The sequence below is a fragment of the Colletotrichum siamense genome, assembly GCF_013390195.1.
Source record: "Colletotrichum siamense strain Cg363 chromosome Unknown KSG_Cg363_contig05, whole genome shotgun sequence".
NCBI classification, from domain to species: domain Eukaryota; kingdom Fungi; phylum Ascomycota; class Sordariomycetes; order Glomerellales; family Glomerellaceae; genus Colletotrichum; species Colletotrichum siamense.
In genome coordinates, this window is record NW_023501018.1 from 382,822 (window position 1) to 395,907 (window position 13,086).

The window sequence follows — 13,086 nt, forward strand, 5'->3', positions numbered from 1 at the left end:
TGTCAAAGGTGGAGTGCATGTAGTCCCACAGTCTTTGCATAATCCATCCCTGGAGTGGCACCGTCAGCAATACTCGCGATTGTTCCATTCGCCTTTGTGACGAGTGACGACAAAGTGTTCCACGAGACCCGACTACCGGATCAATTAAGAAGCTTACTAAGTTAAGTAACCTAGCACATGACGTTAATCAATCCTGTTCCAGAAATGATGACACTCACAAAATCTTCAGCAGGTGCTCTCTTGCAGTTGGTTTAAGCAATCATCGTAGTCCCTAAAGCGATGAGACTCTCCAGAGCTCACAGTTATGTTTTCGTATTCCAGACTTGAGCACGCTTTCCCCCTGCCGTATAATGTGGAATGTTCAAGCAAATCAAAACGCCTATAATAGAAGGCCGTTTAAGTCATAGAAGTCTCCTACCAGAGGTTGTTTTCGCAGATCTCTGGGGAATACAGCTCAAGCATCCATGCACGCTGCTGTCCTCGACTTGACATCGAAAAAACCAGCGGGGGCGAATCATCCTTTTTGTACCAGTTGGCTGTTTTGTCCCTCCTTTCAGTCTCGCGTGATACTCGAAAAGGGAGTGTAGCATTGGAGCCTGTTTCTGGCAGAAAACGAGGCCTTGCAAACCTTCGCAGGAACCCCGGACGATGTTCATGCAGGGGCTTCACACTTGGCTCACCACGTCTTGAGCATCTCAAAGCTCCCCACCAAAATGCCCATCAATCGCACCATTGAGATAATTACTCTGACTAAAAGGAACTTATTGGCATTCGTTATGATCTATTGGAGACCTGCCAGATCTGCGTCCCTCTCCAGCCTTACCCGTGTGTCAAGGCACCGCTGCTCAGGCGCACTTGACGATGCTGCGACGTCAAACGCTCACGATCTTCCAACATCTTCGTCGCAGATGTCAGCGGGAAGTCAAATGCAGCCGGAATTCCTAAGCTCAGAGACAGACTTACTGGAAAGATGTGAGAATACATCCTTTCAGCTGCCCAGCGACAAGACAAAATATTTTTTGGCAAGTTGGATCATGAGAGCCCTTGCTAACATGAAGGAGGCTAGAGCCGTGGCAGGGGGCTTGGCAGGGCATGGTAGATAAACTTCCCGCACACTGGTTCCCGCTGCGGGTAATCCATAACATCCCCTTCAAAAGTCTAATGCGTGTCGAGGTTGCATCGCGCAAGGACTCGAGTGACGAGCAAAGTTGACGATCAGAAGAGAAGTGTTCATTAGAAAACTAACTATTCCTGTCCTAGGTGAAGAATTCTGGACCTGCGTCTTAGGTCTGAAGATAATGGTATCATCAAAAAGGTTCAAGTACCCGACGCCAATAACTCCCAAGAGCCAACGAGACTTTCATAATCGACACATATTGATTATGGAATAGCTCATTGACATTATATTTTAAGTGAACACACGAACCGCCCGCCAGTGGCTACGCTCATGAAAATCCCTTCGGTTCAACGACTTTTGGTGATGAAATCTGCACAATGTCATGCTGGACTTCAATCGGGCCTGACGGTTTCCTCACCGGCCCAGAATACCTCCGACCCGCCTCGATGTGCGTTTCCACCATCGGGGTCTGGTCAGACCCGTATCCACCAACATCTATCGTATCGTGTTGTTGCTGACGGAACATCATCGGCGAGGGCACGCTCTCGCTGTCCGTCTGATTAGTGCCTTGGATCGGCAGCGGCGTGTCGCGACTCGAGTCGGTGTGACTGAGGTCGTAGCTCGCAGCGCCGTAAAGATCGGCCTTGCTATCGGAGGAATCGGGTCTTCGCTTCGAGTAGCGGTTCGGGCTGCCACCAGTGCTGCCACCAGTGCTGCCTTGAGGTGGGGTGATGGCAAGTTCGACATCGCGGTGCTTTGAGGTGCCAGCTGTTCTGCTGGATCCGTAGGCGTATTGGCCTTGGTATTTGGAGGACTTGGTAATGCGGCTTGAAAGAGCAGGGATGAACTTCGACACAAGAGGGCGGAATGTTGGGAGGCACGCGCAGGTCAGGCCGCAGCAGAGTTCGCCGACAGACCAACCGGCTGTCTCGACGTTTTCCCAGGTAAAGTCTTCGGCTTGGTGGAGGAATCGGATTCGGACAAAAGAAATGGCGCATGTGCTGTCGATCCAGTTAGATGTTGTTAGAGGTTTATCATCGAGAAGGGGGCACATACAAGAATCCAAGGCAGAAGATGCCGACCAGAACGTACTTCTGGCCAGGGGCAAGCTTCAAGTTGCCAATGACTGGGAGAGGCAATACAAAGACGAGCAGGTCGGTGATGATGTTTCCTGCGGCGTTGATGTACCATTGGGGGTAGTTAGGGATGCAGGTGCCTTTGACGTCCTTATCCCAGAAAGTGGGAATAGGAGTGCAGATGAAGATCTCGACGAGGATTTGTGAGATGCTCCAGCCTCCGACGAGAATCATCGCAGCGATGAAAACCTTCTTCATCTTTTGGATGGCAAGTACGCGCCAGTACTGGAAGAGGAAAGTCATCTTGATACCGGCTAGTGAGGCATTGTAGAAGACGATGGTGATGTAGAACGTCTGTTAACTGTCAGGAATCCGTCTTTGTCAAATATCGAACATTGGTGAGTATCGTACCCTCAAGTAGGACTTAATTTGATCCTCATTGAGGAAGTAGACGTGTGTGCCGAAACCATTTCTTGTGTCTTTTAGGAGTCAGCAATACGCTCGAGACAACAGCTGTGACTATTACTCACTTATCGCAACGGAGAAGCCACAAGCGAATATTAAGAACTAGCACATGATATGAGCATGATGTCGAGGCTATGTGAACGCCGAGGGTGGTTGCTCACAAAAGTGAAGATAGCAGCACCGTCATCGATACCGAACTGTCGAAGCAGGAAGACTCGGGTGTATGTTCGTATTGTTACTGCGAGGAAGGCGACTGAGAGTACGAATGATGTGACGCCGATGATGAGTGTTTGCCGGCTGTCGTTCGGGTTGATACCAGGAGGAGCCTCCATGATGCTTGCTTTTGTGACGCTCTAGCAAGCGCTGGCGAGTCCTGGGAGGAGGTGAAGAAGAGGAGGAGACCAGGTCGTGAGCGAAAGCAGCTGTGGCGGGTCTGGCATGCAAATATCTGGTTTCGTCTATATGGTTTGCGCTAGTCAAGCTCGGCGATGGGCAGAACGAACACAAACGTGGCGGTGGGATAGACGGACGGGGAAACAATGGGATGACAAGTCACTGAGGACGTTGGCCTATCTTTATCCGCGAAGCTTGGCTATCTTCTGTCCGGGCCACGGGGTTTCTCCTGGATCAAAGGATTTGATTCGGACCCGGATCTCACTCACGTCTGGGAAAGGGGAAGAAAGGATAGAGGGTGTGAGACACTACACCACACGAGGCAAACCCGCAAAGAGTGCTACACCACAACGAGCGCAAACTCGAGGCCCGCCAGGTTTTGCCATATTCCGTGTCTCATATGGGTCTAACGTGGAGAACGTCTGTAGGGATCGACGGATCTATTCCCAAGGATCCTCCTCTGGTCGATTGCCTTTTGGAGCTTTTGGGGATGGCCAGGAACCGTGCGCACGGTAAGACATGTTGCGAGAATCAATGGGGCGTCTTTAACGGTGGTGGATTTGGTCGATGCCACATGGACTGGCCCTTTGAGCGACGACACTACCTACGACTACTCGGACCTGTCGAATTGGATGTCTCGTTCCCCCACCGGAACACAGCCGTTCGCCGCGGCGGCGCGAAAGCTGTTGATATTGATGTTGACGTTTAGATGAACCTTGGCCACGCTCTCTTGCGGGCGGGATGTGGGAAGAGGAGGGTGGCAGCAGCACCGGGCAGTGGACGGTCTGCGGTGTTGCAGCACTGCTTGTCAGCAATGCGCCTAGGGTTCCAGGGACGCAACGGTATTATTTTGGTCGCGGCATATAGGACGGTCATCTCCCGTTACGCTGGCATGGTGACGGCGCATCCATCTGCCTCTTCCCACGAGCCAGGGCCATCTTGGTACGGCATCTTTGCCTTCTTGGAGGAAGGTGAACGCGATTCAGTATCACCGATAGAGAGACTCGTGGTGTCTCAGACCACCTCCTGGCATGTGCAAGTATGGGTCTCGACATGGAGCGGGCCTTGGTGGACTTGGTGACCTGCCATCAAGCTGGAGCAAGACGTCTGTGTGTTGACTAGATAGCCCAATGATGGCCGTCTAGACATGGTGACGACCTTGACCCGCGGGTGTCAGTAGTTGCATACCGTCCCTGCTAGCCGTTGGAGAGCGGCCGGGGTAAGCCCATTCCGAGGCCCGGTGAAATGAGGAGACTTGACGAGCACCGCGGGGATTTTCTCAGGGTCATAGCTGACTCGCATAGGGACGTCCCAAGAGCGCGACTCTGGTCGTATTCTGTATCGACGATCGCCGCTGGCGGGAAGTCAAATGGAAATGGGCTGGTCGGTAGGCACTCTGCTGCTTAATAGCAGAGTTTGGTGAGGATTAAAAACAAGGCTGATGGTCCTCCAAAGACGCTATTGTTCATCTGATCCGGGGACAGACTTTGGTGGCCGGAATCGGGTGAAACAGAGACAGCGTCTAACACTACGGGCCGGACGGCGGACTTTCACTGCTGGAGACGATAAACGCGCGCGGGTTGCTCCACGATGCGGCACTGCAAGCGGGCTGAGGGTCGTTTCTGGACTGGGGCTTCGTCTAACCGGACCCAGAACTCGCAGGTATTTGAGAGAGAGAGAAAGGCGCATCGAGTTTCAACGTCCAGACGGCTATGAATTCTAACGCCTCCGACGGTACTGGCTGGCGGTGCTCAACTGGGCAACTTCGGCGACTCAAGCCGAACAAGTGGCAGGACTGGCGCTGGTTCAGTGGTTCTAGCCTCCCAAACTGGCGTCGGGGGTTACCTTGTTGGCGTGTGAGACTAGGGTCTTGTAAGTCATGCCATCGAATGACTCTCATTCAGGGCACGCAATGGACGACGAAGGTCTGAGCGCAAAGCACTTTGTCCTCGGCACGACTGGCCGGACACGGTCAATCTTCACCAACGCTGTTTTCTTCGGGCAATGAGAAGAGATTCTTCAGCGAGAATCTTGATAATCTTGCCCAGTTGCCCAGGACCCTTGGTGATACTATTCCCCATTGAGGACAGCCCACAGCGGTCGCATGGGGAATAAACTTTGGCCCATTGCCCGCTGATGGATCAGTGGCGCTCGTCACAGCTCGAGATCGGCGGACTTATTGGCAGTTCTTCAAGCCTGCCCGGACGCCATGATGTGATGACATGCGCCTCTTTGCTGCTGGCACAGGGGCACGGCCCCGGTGTCAAAATGTCATGCTCCAATCCTGCGTTACTGCAGATAGTGTTGCTGTTCCCAATCTGCTTCTCGGGGCAACATTATCGTCCATTAATGGAACAAAGCATGGCGAGACCACCTGGTGAAGGAGGGGTGCGATTACCCCGCCTACCATTGAACTCTGTCGCCTATCGAAGAACATGATGTCTGGCATGTGCACGGCCATCATGTTCGTTGTTGTTTGCTGCCATATCACTCACTTCATCTCCATCGGTTCAATGCCATCCATCCCACTCGGATTGCAAGCGTGTGTGCACAGGGCATCTCGTGGCCATCATAATGAGATGGTGACAGTTGCATGGCGTCGGGGAACTGATCCTCTGCAAGCCCAATCACACCGGATGACGATATACAAACTATTGGGCGAGTCGGATGAGCATCCAGATCTCGCGAGGCAAGCTTCTTCTGGTGGACATTGCGCTCCGATGTAAGCCCGTCCTTGCTCTCTCTCAAAAAGCCTCACGAGGAAAAACGGGCGAAGGAGGTCAAAGCGACACACCGTCTGAATCCTGCATCCGGGCCGCACCGTTAAGGGTTCAACGGCTCAGTTGCCAAGAGAACGGTGTGTGGACTGTGGCAAACAGACGAGCGTTGACAATCTGGGATGGCCATGATGTCCGTGTTTGGTCTCATGAAATCGAATTCGCGATAGTCCTCCGTGGATAGGATCGCTTAACCCCTCTTGCACATGACTCTGAAATCACCAGATTTTCTGGTTCAAAAGTATCTGAAACAGCCTGAGATGTCGCACCGGTAACTAAACGTGACTGCAAATCAAGCTGGTACGGCTCCGCAGGTGAGGGGCAGTGTGCTGTGATGGCTGTGTGATTGTGAAGTGAATGAGTCGCTCCCCGGATCAGAACGTGGGAGTCAGGACTGGTGATGGCGTCTGTTCCTGCTGCCCAGGACGGGGTTCAACCAAGACCCTTGGGCCCACGTGCGATACATGAACTGAAGCAATCGCGGATTGGCGACTCTGGACGGTGTAGACACGGAGATGTGGTTCCTGCTTCATCGATTGTAAATCAATCACGAGTTGGCAGGGTGCTCGTTGAATCGCGAAAGCGACGATCCATGGCGGACCTGCGGAGATGTTCCCACTGAGTAGAGTAATAAGGTCGCAGGCAGCGAGCCGAGACGCAGCATGGTGCTTATCTCGCACAGAGTCGCTTGCTGGCGAAACGGGTTGCTCCATTATTTGCCCTGCTTGCAGTTGCCCAACTCCACTGTCCAATCCTGCTTGGTCATTTTGACGGATCTTGGTTGAAGTCGGAGTTGCAAATATTACAATGGGATACGGCGGTTGCTTCTTGGGACGCATCTGCTGCCCTCTGTCATTTCTCACATGCGTATGGACACACCCTGCGATGGATGCGGCGGTAGAATGAGGACACCGAACTCCGTAAAGTTGTAATCGCGCTAAATACGTGCAGAAATGCTGCTTCTATCCGCTGGTTCAGTACACCCATGTTGGTAACTGGTTGGTGAGTGTTTGGTGCCTGATTGTTACTGAAGAGAATGCCGGGATATCCTGAAGAACCGCGGTCGTAAGCAAGTTACGGCACTGCGCGAGGATACTGTTAAATTGACGGGGTCGTTTTGTTAAATTAACAGTGTTCTTAACATCTCTACAAACCTATTAACAGATCCCATTACCCTAATAATAACCTAACGCCTAACCCTAACTATAACACCTAACTTCCTAACCCTAACTTCGTAACCTACCCGCTAAGCTTTTATTTTTGCGATTTTTCCTCGTTTTTCTATAGGTTTTTGAAGTTAGGCGATAATACGTTAATCATGTTAGTGCAGCGGTTCTGCTTACCTCAGCGCGCACAGACAGTTTTACCTCTGACGGGCTTAGCGCGGGCAAAATAACAAAACGACCCCGTCAATTTAACGGCTACCCTGCGCGAGGCTCCAGTAGCGCATCCGTTGTAATTGCTGTTGTTCGGCACTGATTGTTGCTCATCTCGTTGGATCAGTGCGTTGAGCATCATCTCGCAATCACCGTCCAAATGCCGTGGGTGGGTGAGCTGGGAGTAACGATCATTGTCCGTCCTCATTGCCGGGCATGAATGCCATCATCCCGATCCGAGGCTCCCCGGTGAATCTAGCTTGACCGATGTGACATTCTCGGTAGCAATGCCTGGCTCGCGGGCTGTGTCCGTGTCCTTTCGGTGTGGTCGGTGATAACAGTGGTACGGATGTCAATAATCAGGCTGGGCTCTTCGCAATCAGCGGGTCATCGTCCTTGATTACTTGCACGCTTGAGGAAATCCAGCACCGAGGAAGCAACCTAATGACTCGCAGACATTGGGCAGAAGCCAGCAATCATGTTAAATAAGGAGGAATGCCGCTGCTTTTGATGTCTTGGGCCATGCGACGCTGTGCTGACAGTGCCCATGGCATGTGCATCCATAGCGCCTTAAGGCGCCCCTAGCCTTTCTAGCTTTTAGCGGCGTCTGTTAATGAAGGCTGACGACGCGGCCAGCTAGTTGCGGCTCAGGGGAAGACTCGTCCGAGATACCAGCCGTGGACGTCGTTTCAATCGATTTCGAATGCAAGACATCTGAGCAGCGAATGGGCGAAAGAATCATCTACATGTCCGGCGCATCGCAGTTCAATTAGATAAGGCCCAAGTAGGTGATGTTCGCATTCACTAATTCAGTCGGAGGACCCCGGCCATTTGTCCGGGGGCACTGACATCACCAACGCAACTCAGCTGATCTTGGGTTTAACTCTCTTTCTTTAGCAGTGCTGTCAGTTACATCCACTTTAACTATCCTATTCTTTGTGTGTCGCATTTTGAGTTTTGTTTTCCTGCTTCCTGCTTCCTACTTCTCAGCAGCCTCGTAGTTACCCCACAACAGTTAACAATACGAGGACAACACTGGTGGAACAAACTCGCGATGCTGAGGTGGACCTCGTCCGTTGACCCTCAGAAATTGGAATAACGATCCGATGTCGCAACAGCTGGCCGGCTGGCGCAATGGTAGCGCGTCAGCCTCCTATTCCATCAGGAGGTCTTCACAGCTGAAGGTTCTGGGTTCGAGTCCCAGGTCGGTCGAAGAGCATCACAAGATGTGCTTTCTCTTTTGTTTTTTGTCCATTTATTGCGTTTTCCTGTCTCGCGCCAGTGCTTGCCGCAGTCTAGCACTCGAAGAACGATGCCTATCTATTAATACGCAAGTAAGATGGCCGGCTCAGTGCTACTTATACCCACCCCACCCCTCCGTGCTCACCTTAGACAACTGTTGGAAGTTTCCAGCTCGAGTGGAAACAAATCACTCATGACAAACAAGCCTGCACAGTTGAGAGGTGCAGCCTTAAGCACGCCAGTCCGTATCACCGTAGGAGTGTCGCATTATTATGATTTATATAGTTGGCCAACTTCGTGAACATGCACAAGCGTTTCAAACCATTCGAGTTTATGTATTCATTCATCATCGATTTTTATTTTGGTTCATCCCTATCATTTAAGGAAGAACAAAGCTACCAAGGTAGTCCGCCTTGCCAACCGGGACACCCTTCGCTCTCAAGATGGCATATCCAGCGTTGAGGTGGAAGAAGAAGTTGGGAATGCCATGGCTCAAAGCCGCCTCGGTTGCGGTGAGCTTAAGTGTCTTTCCACCGAAAATAGGCCTTGTAACATCATGTCAGTCTTCTGATTACAGATATGCCTCCGCAGCAGGGTTACTCACAACTCAACCTCGGAGCTAGCCTTGGCGTTAACAGTGGCGGCGTCGACCTTGCTGAGCAAGTCAAGCGTCTCCTTGATGCGCGCGTGCAAGTCCGCAAACGTCTTCTCCTTGTTCTCGAACGGCTCCAGCTCAACACCGGTCAGACGACCGATGTTGGTCTTGATAGTCTTGGTAGCATTCTGCACCTGGAAGGTGAGGGGAAGCTGGTCTTCAATAATGCGAGCCTCGGCGTAGGTGTTCACGTCGACTCCATTGGCCTTGGCGTGCTCCTCGGCCTTGGTGAGAATGTGTTGAAAGGTCTTGAGACCCTTGGTGAAGGTGGGAATAGTTGCGTCGTAGACAGATACAGTGGCCATCTTTGCTTAATTGGGGGGATTTGATGATGAAGGAGGAGAAGAGGTCGGAAGGTTCGGGATTAGACTGATGGTTTTATTTATGGTCAAGGTTTATGATGTGCATGCGCTGAAGTCGTCCGAAACAATGACGGTTCGACAGAACTTCAGACCATCTTTATATCGCGGGGAAGTTGAAGGGCTGTGATTATCAAATACTGATTTGTAATGGCGTGCTTGGTCAGCCCCAGATCAAAGCGTATGCAAGCCAATCTAGGAACAAGCGGTGACAGTCAGGCACAGTGAGATCTTACGCAGATCCTCCATTGTTATTCGACGTTCGTGTGTCGTGATAGTCTGGGGATTTTACGAATGCCCTGATCTGTCCTGCAGTGAGAGGTCCGGCTTGGGGTTGTCACCATCCTGGTGGAACGTCACGTTATCAGCTGTCAGATGGCGTCATCGTTTGGTATCGCGAACGCTGCGATATCGCTTCAACATCGACAACATGACATGGAACTCTGCATGATAGACAGCCAATTGACAATGCGACGCTCGAATCACGTAAACATGAGAGAGGGGAAATCGGATGATGCCACCGAGCTCGGCCATCGGTACCGAAAGCCTTGACGATGATACTCCAGGTTACCAACTTTCACAGAGATAGGCACCGTGAGATGATGCAACGAAAGACTAGCCAGAGATTTGGATATTGTTTTTACTGATTTTTCAGACAGATAATCGCGTTGTGCCGCGAATTTTCTACCCGGCCTTGACAAGTCCAAACACTGCACCAATAGCAGACTAGTATCCACGATTCGAATACCTTACTTATCTTTCGCGGAAAGCAACGCCTATCTCAGTCACCAGGCTTTTGAGAATCACTTTCAGAGATTTTGGACAGCACTTGATCGGATTGGAACATTAGTTAGAAAGTCCGAGATGACTTCACAGAGACCAAGGGAAACATGCACGTGTCTGTATCAAGCGATAAAGATAAAGCCAACGTTCAAGCTGAAGGAGAAAAAGCAGCTCGGAGACACAGACCGAATTCAGAGATTGATCCAAGTCAAGCTCTGTGGACATGAATCCTTTGCATGCGTGTATTATTTGTGCTTCGCATGCCGGCAAACATTCTAGCCTGTCGCGAGATAACTTTTCTCCAGAAGGTACACTCAAAATGTCCCCCATAGTTGTTCCCAGACCAGCATCTTCAGCTTAAACGTCCTCTACTGTTGCTGCGAATGACTGACGCCGTTCTTACCTTCGTGGGGCAGGGCCGGCAGGATGTGAACGTCTACTTTGAGCATCGCGTTCATGATGCTCAATCTACCATACCAAGACGAGATATCAATTGAAAGACTGGGCTCGATGTTTCAAACGAGGTCTGGGAAGGTTGCGCATATGCGCCTTCTTGAACCATCTACCCGACAGTCTTTCCTATCTCAGAGCGGGCCATTGTCTGCCGAGAAGTCACGTTGAATAAGCTTTGAGTTCCATTTGACAGGTTCGAGATGTCTGGAATACATAACGGGTAACTTCATCGTGCGTAATGCGCAAAGTCTATCGTTGGATGCTAGCCGCATCGCGGAAACACATGGGGAAACCGCCGAAATCATATTTCATTGCCGCGCGACAAAACAGCGGAGCAGTGTTTGCTGATATTGGATTCGTCTGATTACCAGCCGCGTTCCGAAGTTGCATTGATTGAATATCAGATGTTACCCGGTATGCCGCATCGCGCGGCTGGTTTATTCTTGGCCACACAGCCCTATCCGTCGATCGCTTCACTGGAATTCCTTCTTCGGTGGAATGTGTCTGGAACGATTTGTCATTGGAAAGCCTAGAACTCCGTGTCAAAAACTTGAGACGACAGGTAATCAGAGTATTGCACCTCGACTGGGATGTGCCGTATCGCGATTTGATTACTTCAGTCATGATACGCTCAGCCATCTTCAAGCGGGCCAACTGTGTTGTCAACACAAGTCTGTAAGGCAAAGAAGTATGGACTGCCATGAACGGTCTGCCAATGGGAAAGGCATGAAAGATTTGGAAGTACCTAAGTTAGCGATACTGCGAGATCTTCTGTAACTTACTAGGTAACGACCTCATCAATGTGCTTGCCCGAGTGGCGTCTGTCGGACGAGACTGTGGGAGCTGGCCCTGAAAGAAAGAGGCAGAAGTCCTTGGATAATATCAATTTCACTCTTACAACTTCTCAGATGCTGCATCGGTAAAGGTAATTCCAAACTTGGGGAGGAGCTATGCTGAGAACAGGCGAATTCCATAACTGAAGATCTATGGGAAACAGAGCTACACGATCAACATCGGACTCGCGATTATATGAATTTTCATATAATAGATAGGCCGGATGCTAAGTAACTCAGAGTCCGGGCTGTTAGGAGTATGTAGAAGAGTGTTCCGGATTCAATCGACATGGTGCAGGTTTCCCAGCAGAACTGGGGCTACTTTTATTCCTTGAAATAGATGATGGCGTAATGTTGAAATCAGAGAACTCTGCTATCAGCCATGTGTGTTTGATTAAGAAGGCAACATATGCTGCACAGTGTTCATTCCGAAGACCAAAATTCCGGAATTGGTGACAGCTATGGTAGTTGAAAAATGAATCACATCTGCTACAGAACCCAGTGAACGTACTGGGCCAGCATCGCATTATAGTAGCCCTTGGAACAGTGCAAACGCAAGCCGAGGAAGAAGATTCAGAGATGCTGGAGTGTAGATGAATCATACCAGGCCTTCGACGCTGTCGCAACTACCGGGACGTATCCCTTCTACGTGCCCCCAGAGGTCCTCATGCCCCCTGAAGTAACCTCAAGAGGCTACACTTCGGACTCTCCTTAGCTTGCTGCATAACATCTAGATTAATAGCGAGAAACGGCCACAGGGTGGTAAGAGTCAAGACAGAGTGATAATATTGCCTATCTCTACAAGTCTATGTGACTACGTCTCTCGAATAGGACTTAGTAGCCCGAGTCTCAGTGATACTAGAAACACGTCTGAAGACCAGCGAGTTTTTCACGAATTAAAATGGTATCACCGAATTAGAAAGATTTCTTATGGGAATTCGAGACTTTTGAAACATAAAGTCGCCTCAATTATTGTAGAGCGAACGTACAACTCATCAAGAAGCTTGCGCAAGGTGTCACATCAAATAATCGAATCATCAAAGTTTCCGGCTTGAATTCGATACAAGGACATTCGATTGACTGCTTTGATTTTCGAACATCACGTTTAAAGTCGAGCACAATGATCCCACAAAACCAAAATGCTTACTTGACGTTTGTTCATGAGAGCGATAAGAAACAAGATATCCTATCATGTCTTGCTACTGACCACACGCTCCACTAGCGATTGTAGTCGTACGTCTCGACTGCTATGACAACAAAAAGCTTATCACAACTCCAACGCAGATCACAAGTGCGTTGAAAGATGTCAAAACAAGATCGCTCAGCCTGGATCGGGCTAAGATATCTCTCAAGTACCAACCAGGGTTCAATCCGGTTGTTTCTGAACCATCTGACATATCTTACAACTTACAGGTTCTGATGCTACGGGCAATTGGGCATCTCGGCCGCGATAAATCCGCAGTTTGAGAACAGCCTTGGCCAAGGCTGTCATAGTTCTGGCCCGTCGGCATGGTGATAAAGGCAATTCGCCATTAGCAGATGAGACGTATAGACACC

At 50.4% G+C, this 13,086-nt stretch overlaps 2 protein-coding genes across 2 annotated transcripts; both read right to left on the reverse strand.

The window, feature by feature from the left end:
• Window positions 1–1,445: 1,445 nt before the first annotated feature.
• On the reverse strand, window positions 1,446–2,990 carry CGCS363_v007758 (Satratoxin biosynthesis SC1 cluster protein 4; the record flags this gene model as incomplete). The annotated part of the gene is made up of 5 exons (XM_036639607.1): window positions 1,446–2,118; window positions 2,174–2,547; window positions 2,605–2,672; window positions 2,724–2,760; window positions 2,820–2,990. 5 exons carry the CDS (start codon window positions 2,988–2,990, stop codon window positions 1,446–1,448), a joined length of 1,323 nt encoding a protein of 440 aa, XP_036494825.1.
• A 5,835-nt stretch (window positions 2,991–8,825) lies between these two features.
• CGCS363_v007759 (uncharacterized protein) lies at window positions 8,826–9,406 on the reverse strand (the record flags this gene model as incomplete). Its single annotated transcript, XM_036639608.1, has 2 exons — window positions 8,826–8,991; window positions 9,051–9,406. 2 exons carry the CDS (start codon window positions 9,404–9,406, stop codon window positions 8,826–8,828), a joined length of 522 nt encoding a protein of 173 aa, XP_036494824.1.
• Window positions 9,407–13,086: the final 3,680 nt, after the last annotated feature.